At 31.5% G+C, this 23,309-nt stretch overlaps 1 protein-coding gene across 2 annotated transcripts in view; it reads right to left on the reverse strand.

The window, feature by feature from the left end:
* Positions 1–7,270: 7,270 nt before the first annotated feature.
* LOC114334400 (putative leucine-rich repeat-containing protein DDB_G0290503) overlaps positions 7,271–23,309 on the reverse strand; it is a 29,458-nt gene continuing 13,419 nt past the window's right edge. Inside the window, exons 2-3 of one of the 2 annotated variants that reach the window (XM_050641650.1) lie at positions 13,995–14,193; positions 7,271–9,173 (exon numbers count right to left, since the gene is read on the reverse strand). In XM_050641650.1, the coding sequence (XP_050497607.1) occupies positions 7,336–9,173; positions 13,995–14,193 (2,037 nt within the window). In that variant the 3' untranslated portion in view covers positions 7,271–7,335. The remainder of the gene's footprint in view (positions 9,174–13,994; positions 14,194–23,309) is intronic. The other variant, XM_050641651.1, reaches the window with a different exon arrangement.

The raw sequence follows: 23,309 nt of genomic DNA on the forward strand, positions 1-23,309 counted from the left end.
GGTTCTACAGAGAAATTGCATAAATTAATTTGTATATTTTGAGGAAGTTCATTTCCTACAAATTGAACAATAACCATTTGTCTGTTTACATATGAAACATTACCGTCTTTATCTGTTACCTTTCGTTTCATGCGTTGAACTTGAACCACCTCTTTATTAGATATTATGGCATTTTTTAAATATTCTTCAGAAAAGTATGTGCCAATATTCCTCAACACACCCTTCTTGTGTGTAAAAAATTTGGGTATATACGCTACTAAGTTATTATTAGACATAATTTTATTATTAACTAGATAATTAGCTTTTTCATACGACTTAAAAATAACTTTAACGCGATTAAGACCAACCGATTTGATATCAAGGACATCGGATTTTATATAATTGTCAGTCAACAAAACGTGACCAATCCGGATTGGGAAAATTCTTCCCAAATGCTTACCATTACTCTCAATATATAGAAAATATGGACCTTTATCCTCAGTTCTATATCTATTATTTAAATCTATAAAATTATTTACATACCTATCCTCCTCTGCGTCCTTATTTTCGGGTGGCGAAGTGCCACCCGAGGTCTCATCCATTATATATTTTTTTAATCACTTACCTAACCTACCTATTATAAACAATAAAGAAAATTAACAAAAGGAACACTAATTAACACAATAACACACAATACACCGAGAACTGCTCGTTTGTATCGTTAAAATCAAACTATTAAAATGCGGAGAATAAAAATTCGTGTCCACGCTTTGACAGTTATTTGACAATGAAATGTATAATGAATATTGCAAAATTTAAATAAATTGCATATAGTGGAGTCACTGAAGGTTTTCACCTCCGATTTCGTTGAACCTTCATCGATTTTCATGAAACTTGGTGAGGAGTTAGAAGATACTTCAAGGAACAAAGGCGACATGATGCCAACTTGCGGTTTTACCCTGGGGGTGGAAGCCACCCCTTCTCGGGGGTGAAATTTTTTTTAATAAAAAAATACCCGAAATCGATAGAGGGGCAACTTCTAAGCCAAATTTGTTATATAAAGTTATTAGAATAAATCAATACTTTTTGAGTTATTAAATATCAAAAATTTTATTTTTTCTTAAAAAAATGCATGTTTTAAAGCTGTTTTTCACGTATTACTCAAAAACTATAAGCTTTTGTAAAAGAATTATTATAACCAAAATTAAAGATAATAAAAAATTTAATACACTCCCTACTTAAAGAACTAAACTAATGTTATTTCAGTATAAGTGAGTAATGGGTAATTGAATGTATATTTTTTTCGACGAGTACTCAAATCTAAGTATTCAAGCTTATATAACGGGAAAACGATGCATTTTATAGAAGATACTTGTCAAGCACTTGTCAAAGTACTTCAAAGTACCTATCAAATGAGCTCCAGTAGAAGTTAATAGCATTAAAATTAAGTAAGTAATGATGAAAGTAAGAGAACCCTTTCCATTTTTTCGGAAAAAGTGAAAAATAAAACATACGCCATTTTCACAAAAATTAAAATTTGTAGTAATCCTCACAGGAATTTCTTTAGGTTAACTTAGTTAATGATTTCAACAATTTTCACCGGTTTAGAATGCATATTTTTGAAAAAAAGTTACAATTAAAAAAAATCAGAATTTTTAAAATTATCGTACTTTTCATTTTCTTTTGATAATAACTTCAAAAATACTCAATATACATAAAAAATGATATTTAACTAAATTTTAGTTTTTTCTGTTAAAAATACTTTACCCATTTCACTATTGCCGTAGAGTAAAAAATAACCGAGATGGAACCGTTTAAAATTTCAATTTTGCTGCGAGAACCATGTAACCGGGGCCATTTAACCTTTTATTGTTAAAAAAGTGAGAGGTTTAAAAGACAAATTTTGACATTTTTTAATAGCTCTTGGAATCAACTTTTAAAAATTTTTTAGTTGACCTGATATCTTAAAAATTACCGGAGATATTTACAAAAATACAATAACATTTTTTGGAAAAATTTTTAAAAGATACATTTTGAAACATTTTTGGTGCATAAATTTTAATGCTATCAACTTGTTCGAGGACTTATTTGATAGATATTTCTATGAACTTTGACAAATGTTAAATAAGTTTACGTTATAAAATGCATCGTTTTGCCGATATTTAAGCTTGAATACTTAGATTTGGGTACTCGACGAAAGAAATATACATTCAATTACCTATAACTTACTTTTAGTTAACATAGAAAGGTTTTTCTAGTAAGAAATTTATTTTATTTTTTATTAGCCTCAATTTTGATAATAATAATTTTTTTGTAAAAACTTATAGTTTTTGAGTTATTTATGAAAAATCGGTTAAAAACATGCATTTTTCTCACGAAAAATTAAAATCTTTGATCTCAAAAAGTTTTGAATTATTTTAATAACTTTATATAACAAATATTGCTTACAATTTGTCCCTCTATCGAATTGTGGGGTTATATTTAATAAGATAATTTTCACCCCCGAGGAGGGGTGGCATCCACCCCCAGGGTAAAAGCGCAAGTTGGCACCATGTCACCTTTGTTCCTTGAGATATCCTCTAACCACTCACCAATTTTCATGCAAATCGATGGAGGTTCAACGAAATCGGAGGTAATAGCTCATACCCACCTTCAGTGACTGCACTAATAATACAACCTTAGGAACTAATAAGTTCTGCGTATAACACCCAAATATAGATAAAAATAATAAACCAAATAAACTCTAATAAACCAAAGTCGAAAAATAGATTTGAATTGTTGAGACTCATTGTTTGAAAACAGATTCAGTTTTTTCAAGCTAAGGGTGAATGAAATTACACGAAAGTGTCGATATCTTAACAATATACACTGTTTCAAAGCGTTTTAATAGTGAAATAATCGTAGAATATTTTGTTCAATTTTTTTAAATGGAATTTTGTTTCGACATGCCACGCTGGGGTCCCTGAACGACGGGGGCCCGTATAATTGATACGGCTGATACGGTGCGTGGTAGCTACGCCTCTGTTGCGGACATAGGTTTATGAAGCAAACGGTCATTATTTTCTAATGCATAATTACCCCTTAAAGTTTGTCGCACTTATTTAGAAACACACCCTGTATTGATAAAGAACATGGCTAGTTGTTAAAGTCCCTAACTTTTTTATTATCCAACATAAGTGAATAAATAAAAAAACAGAATGTTTAGAAAATCTGGGGCTATAGTTGGGTTTTAATTTCAATATTTTATAAAGGCTAGAATATTCCACAGGGTGTTGTGAAAATTGAGAAAAAAACTAAGTTTGATTGGTACACCCGGTATACAATGAGAATTTACCTGTCTAGCAACAATATTAGTACAGCGATATTGCTAAAGAATAAGGCTATAACATATTAAAAAAAATATTTAAATCGGACAACAGGTTTAGGAGATACGAGACATCAAAATAACCCATTTTTTGGGGTGCCTGTTTTCGTGCCGGTCAGTCTATATACATGAGTAAATTTGTTAATAATAAAATAAAGCAAAACGAAAATAATTTATTATTCTGGCTTTTGATTTAAGAAAAATATTGATTTGTGACATCAACAACTTGGCTTTATAGAAAACTTGTAATACTTGAAATAAATGACAATAGGCGGCGACACTAAAAACACCGACTATTCTCCTTAACCATAGGCAATTTACATTGCCCCAAATAAAATTTTTGTGAACATGCTCTTATTCGATTCTATAAAACGCAATAAGAACAGTATAGTTTGCGAAAATATTGCGTATTCATTTTTAAATGTAATAAATAGACTTTGACTAAAAGTAATAGACTTTGCAAAAAAAAAATTTGGTATAGACATGTGCCTGCAGGAACTAATAAAGAGGAACTGCAGGGAAACATCACTATAAAAATGATATCTGACAGCCGAATCGACTCCAAGTCAGTTTGGAACTATCTTCAGAATCTGATTCGCATCGGAAAAAGTAACAAAGTAAGTTTACTCCGGATTACTGGATATGCTGGCATTGAAGGGAACGAAAAAGCAGACCTACTTGACATGGGAAGGATAAAAGAAACATTCATAGGCCCATTGGCATATCAAGAAGCACAGCCAAAAGAAAACTATGAGACTGGGTGAAACGGATGAACCTTATCTAGCTATTGGTACGCACAAGTGGGCCTTGAAACATTCGACGGCTTTTACACATGAACCGTCAAAGAAGAGATCCACTAGATATGAATAGAATGATCTGCGAATTATCGTAGGTCACTATCACCTCAAGGGGCACATGAATAAAATCTGTGCACTATGAACAGAACAGCTTCTGTGCACTTGCTCAAAGTTGGATATAATAAGGCTATATTTGAGAATTATCAACTCCAGCCCAATGACATCATATAATTTTCAACAAATTATGTCGTAATACACTTTGTTCAGCTGGGCTGAACAGGACAACTCTAACCTAGGGATGGGCTACAATAGACCTTTTAGATCGAGTGGAAGGATGGTCAACCGCACACTCATATTGAGCCTTACCCCACGGTTCTTAGACATACTACGGTTGCCCAGATCGTCGGTGGTGGAGAGACTTCAATTTTTTACTTTACGTATTACGTCACAAGAATACAGAATCCCATATTTTTAAATGATTTTCGATCATTGAATGCGTATTATTGTGTATATATGTGTAGTATTTGTGTTATTATTAAATAATAAGACAAATAATACACATTTTATCTTATACCGGGTGGTGAATCGTAAAACGGGCAATAGGAAACTCAATGTAAAATTCTAAACTGTTGAATTCCTGCTTCCCTAATTATTTTAGACCAAAATTCATGAGAGAATATTTGTAGAAAATTGAAATCTGTATTAAAATCAAAAGTTAAAATTGTTCTATGATTTAAACGCATTCCAAAATTTTGAAAAATATAATACATTTGCCACATTTGTAAACGTTAGGCCACACGTTACTATTTAACTAACAGTGCTCACACCATTGACTGAATAAAAAATCTTTATTATACCCTATTCCACGAACATACGCCTGTTTTGGATTACTTCGACAACGAATATTTTACTGTGCAAAATAAGAAGAACGAAAGTAAATTGCAAATTACATTGTTCTTTATTGGAATAATTATTAGCGCCATTTACTTTCGTACTTATGTTGCACAGTAAAATATTCGTTGTCGAAGTAATCCAAAACAGGCGTATGTTCGTGGAATGGCCCATATTAATACTTTCTCCGCAGCTGAGGATATCTTATCAACTGTATTGCTATTAATGATAAAATAAAAATATCGACAGTTCAAAAATGTGAAAATAATAACTTCATTGTGACACATTATTGCACAGTGTGTGGCCTAATTTTGGGCTGAAAAACGTATTTTTACTTTACGCATTTTTACAAAATTTTGGAATATGTTTAATTCGTAGCACAATTTTAACAGTTGTTTTCAATACAGATTTCAATCCTCTACAAATAGTTTCTAATGTCTTTTGATGTAAAATAATTAGGGAAGCAGGAATTCAACAGTTTAGAATTTTACATCGAGTTTCCTATGGTCCGTTTTCCGATTCACCACCCGGTATATCCTAGTTTACTTTATATTTTTGTATTTGTAATTTTGGTGTTGTTTCTCGTAAAAACTTATTTTGAATTATTCATGAAATTTGTACATCGTACCTATTGTAGGAGTTTAAATAAGAATATATATTTATAAGGTAGAAAACGTTAAAATTCCATTATGTATTAACGTAATAATAATGTTGATGATATTTTAGAATGCCAGGTACAGGCTGTAGTGTGGCCAAATTTATTATAGTTTATTTTTTAACCAGGAGTACACTAAAAAGACTGATTCACCCCCAAGAAATACACTAGAATAATAACCAAATACATCTTCTTTTTTGGTTGATCTAGTCGGCCCTCAACGGTAATCCATAAATATTATATTAAATTAATACTTCGCTAGAGAGTTCCAAAAACAACTGCTTTTTATATAAAAGCAGACTAACAATCTAAAAATTAAAGGAATAACACAGAAAACACAAAAATCGCCGATATAACTTAATTAACCTATGAAATGTCACTAGTGTCAAAATTTGATAAATGCCATTAGTGTCAAAATTTTATAACAGTGGCATAGCCACCTTTACGTGGTGGCTATGACAGTGGAGTAAACATAGATGTAATAACAGAATATATTTGGCCAGTCCGAAAAATAGCATAACGCGGAGCAGTTCGGGTCGGTGGTCCATCTATTTCTCTCTACCGGCGCTTAGCTTTCTTTCTCTAGCATATGAGCCTGCCGCCTTTGTGTCACTGTCGTTCCATTACTCCCACCTCTTGGTAGATACGCTCACACTCGCACGACAGACAAAGATAGCTAGACCACCGTACTTGATATCGGCGTTACACCCCGATGCATTAAGTGGCATATGACTAGCCAGATCTATTGTTGACATATCTCTGGGAGTAAACTTGCCTGCGGTTGGACCAATTACAAACAAGCAATAGCGCGGTAAATTTGAATCACTCCTCTTGGTTAAAAAACAAACCATAGGAAACTATTATTTAAATTCTTCGACAAATTTTCAGTGTAGAATGGAGATTGAAGTCCTAGATTTCCGTAAATATTGCATGGATAAATATCAACAGTTTTCCATAATTAGGTACATATTATAATCCACATCTTTATTTCTTAACTATTTTGACTATTTTTCATACATCAAAGACATATAAATACCGATTAAGGGTAGGAGCAAAATGCAAAATTTTGACGCACGTCAAAATTCTCAATGTGTTTTAAATGTATTAATTTTTTTCGAATCCTGAGAAAACTAATAAATATTTTTGAAAAATTTAAACGCAGCATGAAAGACTACATTATTACCGAGGGCCGAAAGTCCCTGAAAACTTCTATAATGTTTATTTTAATAAGTTACAGGGCTGAAAATAAAAGAGAAGTGTGATTTTTAATTGCAAATATTTCATTCAAAAGAAACTTTTTATTTACTCTAAGGGACTTTTGGCCCTCGGTAATAACGTAATCTTTCATTCTGCGTTTAAATTTTTCTAAAATACTTATTAGTTTTCTCAGGATTCGAAAAAAATCATATTATGATTCAAATGACAGTATACTCGTGACGAAGTCGCACCCTTAATATTCATTGGTTAGTCGATCTGGGCAACCTTAGTAATGTCTAAGAACCGTGGCCTTACCCATTCTTTCACTTAACGCCTAAAAGATGTGCCAACTCAGCTTCGATTTATCTTATATTCGTCTAACAACAGTTTCAATTTAAAAAAGTTTTATATTTATATAATAAATAAGTAATCTTTATTTATATAATCGATATCTAGTCTATATTTATACAGTCTATATCTGATTGATCAGCATCTAAAATAATGCCTTCACCATCCTCTGCAGCGCTGTTATTACCTTCATTATTTTCTTCACAAACCTTTTGTTTTTTAACGTATGTACTTAATTTTGAATCATCCTCTGCTGCGACACTTTCTTGTTGTTGAGTGTGGTTGTCCAATTTGTCTACTGATGCCCCTGATTGTTGATTAGTTTTGGAGGAGCTGGATTTGATTTTATCTTTAACTTCTTTATTAGTTTTGCTATTACGAGAACCCTTATTTTGAAATGAATTATCTTTGTCTTCTGAATTATCCTCAGTTTGATTTTCAGTGATTTCTTTTTCATGGCCCGAGTTTTGAATTTTGGGGGAATTGGATTTGATGGTATCTTCAACTTCTTTATTAGTCTTGCTATAACGAGAACTCTTAGTTTGAACTGAATTGTCTTTGTCTTCTGCATTATCCACAGTTTGCTTTTCAGTGATTTCTTTTCCATGGCCCGAGTTTTTAGTTTTCGGAGAACTGGATTTGATTGTATCTTCAACTTCTTTATTAGTTTTGCTATAACGAGAACTCTTAGTTTGAACTGAATTGTCTTTGTCTTCTGCATCAACAATTTGCTTTTCAGTGATTTCTTTTCCATGGCCCGAATTTTTAGTTTTGGGAGACCTGGATTTGATTGTATCTTCAACTTCTTTATTAGTTTTGCTATAACGGGAACTCTCAGTTTGCACTGAATGATCTTTGTCTTCTGCATTATCAACAATTTGCTTTTCAGTGATTTCTTTAACATAGTCCGAATTTTTAGTTTTGGGGGAACTGGATTTGGTTGTATCTTCAACTTCTTTATTAGTTTTGCTATAACGAGAACTCTTAGTTTGTAATGAATTATCTTTTTTTTCTGCATTATCAACAGTTTGCTTTTCAGTGATTTCTTTTTCATGGCCCGAATTTTTAGTTTTGGTGGAACTGGACTTGGTTGTATCTTCAACTTCTTTATTAGTTTTGCTATCACGAGAACTTTTAGTATGAAATGAATTGTCTTTGTCTTCTGCATTATCAACAGTTTGCTTTTCAGTGAGTTCTTTTCCATGGTCTGAATTTTTTCTTTTTTGTCGGTGTTTTACCTCAGTAGCGACATCAACCACGGACTTTTTTGATTTACCCTTTGGAAGAGGAATTTCCGATATAGAGTTTGCACTGCTCTCACTGACGGAATCGTGACTTTTCTTATTCATCCCATTTTGTCCAGCTTCTTTGATTATTGAATTTTTAATGATTCTGACAGTTCTTGTAAAATTAGTCGACGCTGTATCTATCATAACATTTTTCCAACTTGTACTACTACTTTGATCTTCTTTGTGGGTCGATTTCTGGATTAATTTGGTTTTATTTTTAGCTACTGCATTCTTTTCCATTTCAGAGTCACTTTCTAATTCGTTGTCTTCTGCTGCTTCCTCACCCTCAGTATCACTAGATGATATTATTATTTCTTCATTCTGTGGACTTTCTACTATAATTGCATCTTCTTCATCACCCTCTTCATCCTCGATTTCATTACTAGGTGGGGCTGTTTCAGCAGGTTTAGTGGATTCCAAAACTAGTTGAGATTTTATAGCTCTAGCCCTGGCTTGAAGTTCCAGTAGTTCTAGTACACTCATCAAATTCTTTTGACTCATGGGGTTCGGTTCTGTTTCTTCTTTTTTGCTTTTGTCCTTTCTGTACTTTTCTGAAGCATGATCCTTGTCCTGTTTTTCTTTTTTTATCCTTTTGTGTTTATGTTCTTCTTTTATTCTGGTCCTATGTTTTTTACCCTTCTTCATTTCAGAATCTAAAAATAAAAATTTAATTATTACAAAAATAGAACACATAATATTATTCAAATTTAAAATTTCGTTGTGTACGTATCAAATTCTTCATAATCAAAAAAAGGCCTTAAGCTATCTTTATTAGAATCTATGAAGAATATGAATAGGATCCTTAATAGTAGATACATTACTTATACATCAACTATTTATTAAAAACTGGCTTTAAGCAAAAAAATCATCGGAATAATTATCCATAAACTGTAATAAAATAACACTTCAAAGTATCCAGGAAACTTTATTCAACAATATTCAAGTCTCTGGTCAAATTATTAGATGCACCATAAGAATTTATAAAAAATGTTAATTACGAGGTGATACTAAATAGGCTTTTCATATGTATCAGACAAAATGTATGTTGAATGTTGTTTGGTTGTCCATTTAATTGTCTATATATTATCACAAATAAAACATCAGTAATGAACAAATATTAGTCCTGAATCCCGCGTACTAAAATTTAATAGAAATTTATTCATAGCTTAACGGTGTTAAATCGGACAAACTTTGATATCTCGGAACACTGGAACAGGGGCAGTTTTAATTGTGGAACACGATAAACGTGTCCTCCTGACAAGTTTATGATTGTGAAAAATAGCAAGTTGTGCAAGTTTTTTTTAAGATTATTCAATAGCCAACATTATATATAATATATGAAAAAATGTTTGTTCGACAAAAATATTAGGCAGTTTAATGAGTCCGACATGTAGAACATGTCACATGATAGGAATTATGTTGGTAATAAATATCAGTCTGATTTTTGCATGAGAGTGTAATGAAAGGTTAAAAATCAATTGGAAGTTCTGTCCGACAAAAGTAGATAATGGGAAGTTTTCGTAGTCCGACGTTCTAAACCTGTAAGATATAGACAAAAATGCTGGTGATAAATAGCATGATAAAATTTTGATTTTTTTATGTACACATTATATTTTGAAACGCCAAAAGTTATATGTGAGACAAAAAGTTTGGGAAAATAGAAGGAAATAAATCAAAAATCATTTTTTCAGAATGGCTTAGTTGCATATTGATAAAGCTACACTGGGGTGCAAAATTAACCGGACACCTTAAAAATGGGTCATTTTTGATGTCTCGAATTTTCTAAACCTTTTGTCCGATTTAAGTGATTTTTTAATATGTTATATACAGAGAGAGTCTGTAAAGTGGAATAAATTCAATATCTCAAATACTAATTGTTTTTTTGGAAAATGCTCAGACCCGTCGATTAGTATTTCAAATTGTCCTTTTTGACATTCAATAAAAATGTATACAGGGTGTCCCAATTTAGAGATATGACGTCATCGTCGATTTTCTTAAATGGCAACACTGTCATTTTGATAGCTAATTTGATAGGGTTTGTAAAGTTATACATAACTGCAAAATATCAAATTTTTATTCTCTACCATTTACAAGATAATAGAAAATAACAAAGTTATATCTGTAATTTGGAATATATTCAATAATTAAAATACTAACTGTTTTTTTGAAAAATGCTCAGACCCGTCGATTAGTATATCAAATTGTCATTTTTGACATATAATAATAATGTATACAGGGTGTCCCAATTTAGAGATATGACGTCATCGTTGATTTTCTTAAATGGCAACACTATCATTTTGATAGCGTGTGCAAAGTTATACACATCTGAAAAATTTCAAAATTTTATTCCCTACCATTTACAAGATAATAAAAAATAACAAAGTTATGAAGAACAAGAAGTAATCAAATAATAATTGAATTTATTTATTTCAATTAAGCAAATGCTCATAACGTTGCCCATTGACAATTTGACAATAATTGAGGGCAACATTATGAGTTTTTGCTTAATTTATTGAAATAATTAAATTCAATTATTAGTTGATTACTTCTTTTTCATAACTTTGTTATTTTTTATTATCATCTAAATGGTAGAGAATACAAATTTGAAATTTTGCAGTTGTGTATAACTTTACACACCCTATCAAAATAGCTATCAAAATGACAGTGTTGCCATTTAAGAAAATCAACGATGACGTCTTATCTCTAAATTGGGACACCCTGTATACATTATTATTATATGTCAAAAAGGACAATTTGATATACTAATCGACGGGTCTGAGCATTTTTCAAAAAAACAGTTAGTATTTTAATTATTGAATATATTCCAAATTACAGATATAACTTTGTTATTTTCTATTATCTTGTAAATGGTAGAGAATAAAAATTTGATATTTTGCAGTTATGTATAACTTTACAAACCCTATCAAATTAGCTATCAAAATGACAGTGTTGCCATTTAAGAAAATCGACGATGACGTCATATCTCTAAATTGGGACACCCTGTATACATTATTATTGAATGTCAAAAAGGACAATTTGAAATACTAATCGACGGGTCTGAGCATTTCCAAAAAAACAATTAGTATTTGAGATATTGAATTTATTCCACTTTACAGACTCTCTCTGTATAACCTTATTCTTTAACAATATCGCTGTAATCATATTGTTGCTAAATATGTAAATTTTCATTGTATACCGGGTGTACCAATGAAACTGTGTTTTTTCTCAAACTTCGCATCACCCTGTGGAATATTCTAGCATTTATAAAATACTCAAATTAAAACCTAACTATAGCCTCATGTTTTCTCAACATTCTGTTTTTTGATTCATTCGCTTATGTTGGACCGTAAAAAAGTTAGGTACTTTATCAATTAGCTATGTTTTTCATCAATACAGGGTTTTTTTTTAAATAAGTATGGCAAACTTCAAAGGGTAATTCTACATGAAAAAATAATGACAGTTTGCTTTATAAACCTATGTCCGCAAAGTTTCTGAGATAGAGGGTGTTAAAATTTTTCTTACAAACCGACGATTTATTTATTGCTTTAAAACCGGTTGAGATATGCAAATGAAATTTGGTGAGTTTTAAGACGTAGTTATTGTAAATTTTTTCACATACAAGTAAGATTTTAATATTCACCACTGTCATCAATTTCACACAATATTCACAATGGAGAATAATAAATTCTTACTTGTATGTGAAAAAATGTACAATAACTACGTCTTAAAATACAGCAAATTGCATTTGCATATCTCAACCGGTTTTAAAGCAATAAATAAATCGTCATTTTGTAAGAAAAATTTCAACACCCCCTATCTCGGAAACGAAGCATTTGCGGACATACCGTTTATAAAGCAAACTGTCATTATTTTTTTATGCAGAATTACCCCTTAAAGTTTGCCATACTTATTTAAAAACACCCTGTATTGATGAAAAACATGGCTAGTTGTTAAAGTACCTAACTTTTTTATTATCCAACATAAGCGAATGAATCAAAAACCAAAATGTTGAGAAAATATGACGCTATAGTTGGATTTTAATTTCAGTATTTTATAAATGCTATAATATTCAACAGGGTGATGCGAACTTCGAGAAAAAAACACAGTTTGATTGGTACACCCAGTATACATTGAAAATTTAACTGTTTAGCAACAATACTATTACAGTGATATTGTTAAAGAATATGGCTATAATTTATTAAAAAAATCACTTAAATCGGACAACGGGTTCAGAAAATTTGAGACATAAAAAATGACCCATTTTTAACGTGTCCGGTTAATTTTGCACCCCAGTGTATTTTAGTTGTATGTTGTTATGTTGTTATTTTTTATATTCACATACTTGCATTTGTATATACATACACGCACATTCCAAAAACAGTGAGGTAAGTATAAATGTATGTATATATTTAAAAAACTTGTTATTTTTTTTGGGTGGAATTTGCTGTAGATATCTATCATATTTTTAGGGTTCTCAAAATGATAAAAGATAATGTCATAGAACATGTGAAAATAATCTCTTTTAGGGTTTTCTAATTAGGCGTATCAGAAAGTATGGAAAATTTCCTACCAAAAAACGTTGTATGCATTTTTTTAATAATCAAATCTAATCCTGTAAAACGAGGTTGAAAATGTGAAGAATGTAAAAATTCGGTGCTTATCAGCATAGACGTAAATATGACACATGATTAGAAGTATGCGAATCAATCCGCATTAACATTTTGGTTTTACAATAATTGGTTGTGTGACTTGGCATCTTCTACAATTTTTCTCCATTTGTTCCTGTTTTTGCTTATGGTTACCCATTCTCTGACTCCCATCTTCTTAAGGTCCTCGACTATCTGGTTCTCCCATCTAGTTTTGGGTCTTCCTCGTGGTCTGCCTGATACTGGTCCCCATTTGGAAATTTTCTTGATAACGCCTTCTGGATTCCTCCTTTCTATATGTCCCATCCATATGAGTCTGTGTGCTTGATAAATCTGACGATGTCTTCTCCTTTCAGAAGTTCTCTTACTTCGTGGTTCATGAGTTTTCTAAATTCATCATTACCTAAGTTTAGTGGGCCTGCTATACTCCGAATTATTTTCCTCTCTAGGATCCTCAATCTTTCTTCTCTTTCTGTGTCAGACACATTCCTACAGCACCACATGTGATTATGGTCTACTTACTGCTTTGTAAATGTTCAGTTTAGTATTCTGAGTAAGTTCTTATCTTTGAGGAAGTTAATATATTTCCAGTAGGTTCCGCTTCCTGCCTGGATTCTTTCATTAATTACGATGCTTCTATTATTAGTTCTATTATGAGAGACACATACACACACTCAAATAATGAAGGTGGTGGATATGGAGCCATGGGCAACTCAGTCTTATTTTGAGTGTGCACTAATGGATATCTTGTAAATACATATATAAAAATAATTAATTACCAACAAGTAATACCAAATATGCGATGATTAAAAAATAAAAAACATTAACCTTGATCCAATTCTATAATTTCCAAATCATCATCACTAATGTCATCTAAAGATATAATATCATCAGGCTGGTCCTCTGGATCAGTTGAACTACTTTCCTCATTCAGATTTTGTCCATTGAAAATATATTTTAGCCTTTTATTAGATATGCCTAGGAGTTCTTCCAACAGCATTGAATTAATTTCTTCATTGTCCATACTCTATAAGATAATATATATTATATATATTAATTTTACAATAAAAAAAGAATGTATTTAAAAAGTACATGACAGGACAATAGTGCGCTTCATAAAAAAATACTCTTTTGTTTATTATGTGTATATCAATTTGCGTGCATATAAATCGGCCCACTTAAAATTTGGTAATTTTGATGTCTCGAATTTCCTAAACCTGTTGTCCGATTTAAGTGATTTTTTAATAATTTATAGCCTTATTCTTTAACAATATCGCTGTAATAATATTGTTGCTAAACAGGTAAATTTTCATTGTATACCTGGTGTACGAATTAAACTGTGTTTTTTTCTTAAAGTTGACATCACCCTGTGGAATATTCTAGCATCTATAAAATACTGAAATTAAAACCCAACTATAGCCTCAGGTTTTCTTAACATTCTGCTTTTTGATTTATTCGCTTATGTTGGATAATAAAAAAGTTAGGTACTTTAACAACTGGCCATGTTCTTTATCAGTCCAGGGTGTTTCTAAATAAGTGGGACAAACTTTAAGGGGTAATTCTACATGAAAAAATAATGATAGTTTGCTTTATAATCGTATAATCGCAAATGCTTCGTTTCCGAGATACGGGATGTTGAATTTTTTCTTACAAACTGACGATTTATTTATTGCTTTAAAACCGGTTGAGATATGCAAATGCAATTTAGTGGGTTTTAAGACGTAGTTATTGCGCATTTTTTACATACAATTAAGAATTTTATATTCACCACTAACGTGCATACTGGTAATATGATCGGTCTTACAGTTTGCCATACACCATGTATTAATGGAAAACATGCCTAGTCGTTAAAGTATGTACCTAACTTTTTTATGGTCCAATATAATCGAATGAATCCAAAAGCAGAATGTTGAGAAAACATGAGGCTAAATTTGGGCTTTAATTTCAGTATTTTATAAAGACTAGAATATTCCACAGGGTTATTGATTCAGTCAATTTGTACCCTACGAGCTCCCTAGTGGGAAAGTTTTGGGGTAGTTCTGATTTCTTTCATTATATATGGATTTTGGGATGCTGAATCTGAATATGAGGTTTGCGAACAAAATTTCTTGCCGAAACATTGAAAAAATCGCGAAAAAAACGAAAAATTTCAGCTTTATTCCGCTTTTTTGCGCAAATCTCGAAAACTATTAACTTTTAGTAAATGGTCTGTTAACAGAAATTAAAGTACTTAAAATTATCTACAAACATCACTATTTACTTGATGGATTCGACCGTTACTTGATGGAAGTTCATTTTATCTAACAATTAAACACTGAAAACGTTTGTTTTCTATACTTCCACAAAATTTATTATAACTAAGTGACTACAGCTGTTTCGGCGGAGTGCCTTTCTCAAGTGATATAGTTTACAATGTGTTTGCCTTTTTAAGTCTTCAACTGAAGAGGTTGAGGAGTGGGGAGCTGTTTGTCTCGAGTTGGTCATTCAGAATTATATCTGTATTTTTCAGTTTATTAATTTCCATAGATTCTAAAAAAGATAGCTTAAGGCCTTTATTTTGAATATGTAGAATTTGAAACTCTTCATTGAAAGAATGATTATGATCTAGAAGGTGAAGTGCGTATGTAGAAGTGTCTGTTTTTCTATTGTTGAATGTCCTTTTGTGTTCTGCTATCCGTTTGTCAAAAGTTCTGCCAGTTTGACCGATGTACGTTTTCGGACAGTCACCACAAGTTAGTTTGTACACACCACTCTGTAGTGGCTTTCTCTTTCGGCTTTTATTGTTCTTAATATATTTGCTTAAGTTGTTGTTAGTTCTGAAAGCTGGTGTTATTCCTTTCTTTTTTATGTATCTGGCTATTGTTGTTGTTATCTTACCAGTATATGTGAGAGAGCAGAAGGTACTGGGTTCTTTCTGTGGTGGTGGATACACTAATTTCAGGGCTTTCTTATGGAGTTTTTGGTTTAAAATTTTGTTAACTGTTTGTTCGTTATAGCCGTTGTTTACTGCTATTTGTTTAATGATGTTTAGTTCTATCTCGAAGTTATTTTTTGTCATGGGAATTTCTATTCATAATATTAATAATATTCATAATATTAAGGTATTTCTGTTCTGTTGGATTTAGTATTGATTTTGAATTTTCAATGGCTAGTTTAATTTGTTTTCGGTATTTTTCTGTGGGGTCTTTGTTTAGTTTTATACTGTTTTGGTTAGTTAAAAATTCTATTGTTTTGTTATTATAGTCTCGTTTGTCGATAGCAATAGTAGTGTTACCTTTGTCTGCTTTTGTAAATATTATGTCATGTTTTATTGATTTATTTTTAATTGAAACGGCTATTTGGTTTTCTCTGAAACAGGAATTATTAGTTTCACTACATACATCAGTAATAGATTTTGCAATGATGCTTTTTTCTATGTTTTTGACAGTTTTGTTTAACGCTACTTCACATTCTACACCTAAATATTCTAAATTTTTTTGATTATTATGTTGAGGCAAGTTGTGTTTGAATCCTTTCTCTAAAAGTTCTATTTCACTATTATTGAATTTAGTATCTGTTAAGTTTATAAATCTATTGAAAAAACTATGATTTGAAAAATTTGTTGTATGAGTATCGAGTTTCTTACTATTGCAAATTAGATTATTTAGTTTTTTACATTGTGTATTAAATTTTTTGTCTATTATATTATCTACTTCAGTTCTTACTTTAGAATCTAGGATGTCAAATTCTATATTATCTAATCTATAATGTAATTCTGAATGACATACCTTAAACGGGATAGGAGCACCCAATACAGAAAACGAGATATTATAGCTGTTTATCTTAAGGTATGTCATTCAGAATTACATTATAGATTAGATAATATAGAATTTGACATCCTAGATTCTAAAGTAAGAACTGAAGTAGATAATATAATAGACAAAAAATTTAATACACAATGTAAAAAACTAAATAATCTAATTTGCAATAGTAAGAAACTCGATACTCATACAACAAATTTTTCAAATCATAGTTTTTTCAATAGATTTATAAACTTAACAGATACTAAATTCAATAATAGTGAAATAGAACTTTTAGAGAAAGGATTCAAACACAACTTGCCTCAACATAATAATCAAAAAAATTTAGAATATTTAGGTGTAGAATGTGAAATAGCGTTAAACAAAACTGTCAAAAACATAGAAAAAAGCATCATTGCAAAATCTATTACTGATGTATGTAGTGAAACTAATAATTCCTGTTTCAAAGAAAACCAAATAGCCGTTTCAATTAAAAATAAATCAATAAAACATGACATAATATTTACAAAAGCAGACAAAGGTAACACTACTATTGCTATCGACAAACGAAACTATAATAACAAAACAATAGAATTTTTAACTAACCAAAACAGTATAAAACTAAACAAAGACCCCACAGAAAAATACCGAAAACAAATTAAACTAGCCATTGAAAATTCAAAATCAATACTAAATCCAACAGAACAGAAATACCTTAATATTATGAACCCACAACCTCCTAAATTATACTCTTTTATTAAACTACACAAACCTGACCACCCAATAAGACCTGTAGTTTCTTTTTATACAGCTCCGTCATATAAACTTTCAAAAAAACTGTCAGATATTATTACAGAATACACTAAATTTTCACCTAAATTCACCGTAAAAAATACACTAGAACTAGTTAATAAAATACAACATTTTCAATTGCCCAACAACTCCAGACTAATTTCATTTGACGTAAAAAATCTTTTTCCACCTACCTCTACCGAAAGTATACTTTTCCGGACCTGATTGTAGGGAGCAAAGTTGTACTTTTCCTCCCTAGGGAGGAAAATATTTTTCCTCCCTAGGGAGGAAAAGTAAAAGTGACGTCATGATATTTCATTCATGAAATATAACTTATTGACGCCCTGTATAAGATCTATTTTCTATTACGAAGTATCTGTACATTTTAACGTTTATTTATAAAACATCCTGTATTTTGCAGAATGGTAAAAAACAGTAAATTGTTATTTTGATTTAACAATGTTTACATTAATAATTTGACTTATATTTGACAGTTGACAGTTATATTGTACCTACTTGTTGTTTTGGTTCTAATAAATTTTGTTGGTTAGTTACATAAATAAATTAAGTAAAAATGAAAAAATTACTGTTATTTGAGGAAGGTGGAAAACCCATATGTATAACATGGGAGTAAAGTGCCTTTTCCTCCCTTGAATGATTACTGCCCTCCGCTACGCGTCGGGCAGTAAACTTCATTCTCGGGAGGAAAAGTTACACTTTCCTCCCTTGTTATACAAATAGCTATTTCCTAGTGTTCCTCCTACAGAAACTTTTGTTTTAGTTAAGAATCTTTTAGACCATAATAGTACAAATCCGATCATTGCATCTGAAATTTTACACCTTCTTGAAATTTGCATAAATCAAGACTATTTTGAATTCAATAATCAAATATACACAAACAACAGTGCAGGACTTATTATGGGTAATCCTCTAAGCCCATTGCTATCAGATATATTTATGAACCAACTTGAAACAACAATTTCTAAACATCCCGTATTTAAACAGTTCGTATATTGGTGGAGATACGTGGATGATATACTAGTATGCTTTACAGGAACTAACAGACAACTTGACCAATTTCTATCATATATTAATTCACTTCATAATAATATTGAGTTTACAATAGAAACAGAACAGAATAACTCCATACACTTTCTAGATGTAACGATTTCCAGACTACACAACAAACATGAGTTCTCCGTATATCATAAACCTACCCATACTGACACAACTATACACAATTCATCATCCCATCCTACACAACACAAATTAGCAGCCTACCATAGCATGATACATATACTGACAGAAATTCCCATGACAAAAAATAACTTCGAGATAGAACTAAACATCATTAAACAAATAGCAGTAAACAACGGCTATAACGAACAAACAGTTAACAAAATTTTAAACCAAAAACTCCATAAGAAAGCCCTGAAATTAGTGTATCCACCACCACAGAAAGAACCCAGTACCTTCTGCTCTCTCACATATACTGGCAAGATAACAACAACAATAGCCAGATATCGGTCAAACTGGCAGAACTTTTGACAAACGGATAGCAGAACACAAAAGGGTATTCAACAATAGAAAAACAGACACTTCTACATACGCACTTCACCTTCTAGATCATAATCATTCTTTCAATGAAGAGTTTCAAATTCTACATATTCAAAATAAAGGCCTTAAGCTATCTTTTTTAGAATCTATGGAAATTAATAAACTGAAAAATACAGATATAATTCTGAATGACCAACTCGAGACAAACAGCTCCACACTCCTCAACCTCTTCAGTTGAAGACTTAAAAAGGCAAACACATTGTAAACTATATCACTTGAGAAAGGCACTCCGCCGAAACAGCTGTAGTCACTTAGTTATAATAAATTTTGTGGAAGTATAGAATACAAACGTTTTCAGTGTTTAATTGTTAGATCACTATTTACTTTTTTTTCAGACGAACCGTTCGGCTTAAAGTACAAGTTGAAAATTGCCAATTTTTAACGGTCTCGGGAAAACCCACTTTTTACATTCCAAAACTTTATTTTTTTTATAATGCTGTCATTTGATAAATTTCTCCTAGTTTTCTGTGCAAATAATAAATGCTAGTTCATAATATGAATATGGTATGTCTCTTCTCACAGCTTCCATGAATCCATTCCATCCTAAAATACCGAGAATGTCTCTGCTTTTGCCTTAGAGCCACCGAAGATCAGGCACAGATGTAGTCACAGTTTCAGTTGATGTGAATATTCCCTTCGCATCTTGATTTCTGATAAATCTTGAGGTTTTGTCCTTTCAAAATGTATTAGTTGAACAGCTCTCTGACTTCCATAAACCTCAGGTGCGGGTTTAATTTTTAGCCGAGGAATGGATTGGTTAGGAGCTATTGCATGTTTTGGTGCAATACAAGAAATGCCACCCATGACGTAAAAAGTGTGGTATCCGTCGATTGTATGTACGTTAATCCTTTCTCTCCCAATGCTGTATATATATGTTTTTGAAAAAGTGGGTCTGTATTCCCAGCCGCCGTATATATAGGTACGTTCAAGGTGTTATGGTCTCAATTTACCAAAGCCGAAAATATGCGTTGCTTATAAAATTTTAGACTCACTGGTGTCCCAATGCCGTAGAAATATGTCCGAAAATGTTAGATTATTGTTCCCAAAGCCTCAAAATATTGGCACCTAAGACAGGTTACGCGGACCCATTGCAGTATATATTTGTTCACATATTTTAGATATATGCTATATTGTAGCACTGGTGGCAACGCTGTGTGCAAGTACTTGGAAGGGAAACGAGAAACGACCGTGCGCGAGTCGCGGAGAAATATTGCAACTATCTTAAATAATTCATATTGTCAATTGAAATTGTCAAATTGACGTATATTTCATACCTTCTGTCATTGAAGCAGAAAAATTATATATTGCTCCACAATATTGATATGATATACAATTATTATTTAAGGTAAATTTAATTAATTGTATTTTACTTGCAGTACTGCATTTTAATAACTAATTTTATTTACTACATACAATTGTTAACGTTTGCATAACATAACCTGCATCTTATTTTTTCTTCTTATTCTTCTTCTTTTTTTTGTTTTTGGTTTCGCTGCAAGGCGATTACCAGCACGATTTATTCGCGGTGTGCAAGTACTTGGAAGGGAAACGAGAAACGACCGTGCGCGAGTCGCGGAGAAATATTGCAACTATCTTAAATAATTCATATTGTCAATTGAAATTGTCAAATTGACGTATATTTCATACCTTCTGTCATTGAAGCAGAAAAATTATATATTGCTCCACAATACTGATATGATATGCAATTATTATATAAAGGTAAATTTAATTAATTGTATTTTGCTTGCAGTACTGCATTTTAATAACTAATTTTATTTACTACATACAATTGTTTACGTTTGCATAACATAACCTGCATCTTATTTTTTCTTCTTATTATTTTTTTGGACTATGGCCTTGACAATTATCCAGCAACCAGGACTAATATAATTGGCCAATATAATTAAAAGTGCGAATAAAAGTACAGAGCGTAGAAATAGAGGTCGCTTTGGCGAACTTGCACGGTCCCAATAGGCGACCTTGACGTGTCTGGCTCTAAGCCATACCAAAATCGCTGACTATGTTCTTGTAAGGAAGCTTTTGATGAGGTGTGATGATTATAATTAAATGAGATTAATTGGGTCAGGTTAAGTATGATTAAAAATTAAAACATAAATTAAATGACAAATAGCAACATATAACACGAATACATATAAACAGTTGAGCCTTGCAATTTGTAAGCTTATTTTGTTAATTGCTAGAAAACTCAATGCAGTTTATAAGCTTATTTGGTTAATTGCAAGAAAACGCATAATTACATTGACTGATTCTTCCGTTAAGGAACTTAGAATATTGTATATAGAGAGCGGTGTTTTGAAGTTCATGGAAATGAATTTTGTGTATATATCAAAATTAGGAATCACATTAATCGGGCATTCAAAAAAGATGTGGTTTAGATCCTCGAGGCGACCACATTCACAAAAAGGATTATCTTTTATATTCATTTTATACAGATGTTGTTTTGTTAAACAATGGCCTGTGCGCATTCTAATGATGGTGGTAGTGTGTCTTCTATTTCTATATGGAAAATTTGAATACCAAGGTTTTGTGGGAAAGAAGTCTTGAATTGTTTTGTATTGCGAAGTCTTCTTCTGGACTAAAGATTTCCATTTTTCTTGGTACTCTTTTATAATTTTTCCTCTGATGACTGATAGGGCATCCTGGGAATCCAGTTGTACTTCCATTGGTACATTCAGGTCTCTTCCTATTTTTGCCAGTATGTCAGCCTGGGTGTTACCAAATATATTAGAGTGTCCAAATATATTATTTTTTTGGACTATGGCCGACAATTATCCAGTAACCAGGACTAATATAATTAAAAGTGCGAATAAAAGTACAGAGCGTAGAAATAGAGGTCGCTTTACCGAACTTGCACGGTCCCAGAAGGTGAAGCGTTTGTAGCCACAGAAAAGACCAGAAAAAAAGAAGCGAATCGAGATACATATGTGCAAGATGCGGAGTCGGCCTTTGCGTAGTGTCATGTTTTGAGGAATACCACACAAAAGAAAACTTTTAATGTTAATTTACATTACATTATTTTTTTTAAGTTAGTTTCATTTTTTCAAGTTGGTTTTGCTCTCTGATGAGTATTTTTGAAAAGAAAACGTTTAAGTTGGTTAAAAAAACTCATAAAAAAACATGTTTTGGCCCTTTATTTGTTTATTTATATGCGACGTATGGTTCCATGACATCTCGTAACGCGACAGTTCGTAACCGGACAGTTGGTACCGGACAATACGTAACAGAGACAGTTCGTAACGGCGACACTTCGTAACGGCGACAGTTCGTAACTATACAAATTCGTAACGGACAATTCGTAACCTCAAAATTGAATTAGTCTGTTTATTGTTGTTAACGTGGAAACTAACTGTTATTACAGTTATAAATGAAATTATGTTTATCAATTTAACGAATCAGTATCAGGATAAACATTTTTAAGGCATTTCATATTTCGTGTTTCAGAATATAATAAAAGTAATTAAACCAAGTATTAAAGTATTACAAGCCATCCCTCTTATCAACTATAACCGTTGATTGAATGCCCCAAAGCTATTACCAATCACAAGATTTATTATAATAACAGGTAATTATAATCTTTCCTTTACAAAATATTTATTTAAAAAGTTTGGAATGTCTAAAGACGGTTGTCAGATTAAAGATTTCAGGAATTAAGTACTTCATTGTTCCTTTGTCTAGGTATATGCAAATTTAAGGAACGATAAGAGTGATAAAATTTGAAAAATAATGTTAAAAGTTTCTATGTATTTAAATATATTTGTTTGTGTTTAAAGACTTTTAAATATTCTGAAACACGAAATATAAAATGTGTTAAACATGTTTATCCGTACTGATTCGTTAAATTGATAAACATAATTTCACTTATAACTGTAATAACAGTTAGTTTCCATGTTAACAAAAATAAATATAATAATTCAATTTGGACGTTACGAATTGT

This window comes from Diabrotica virgifera, chromosome 1 (genome assembly GCF_917563875.1).
Source record: "Diabrotica virgifera virgifera chromosome 1, PGI_DIABVI_V3a".
Classification (NCBI taxonomy): domain Eukaryota; kingdom Metazoa; phylum Arthropoda; class Insecta; order Coleoptera; family Chrysomelidae; genus Diabrotica; species Diabrotica virgifera.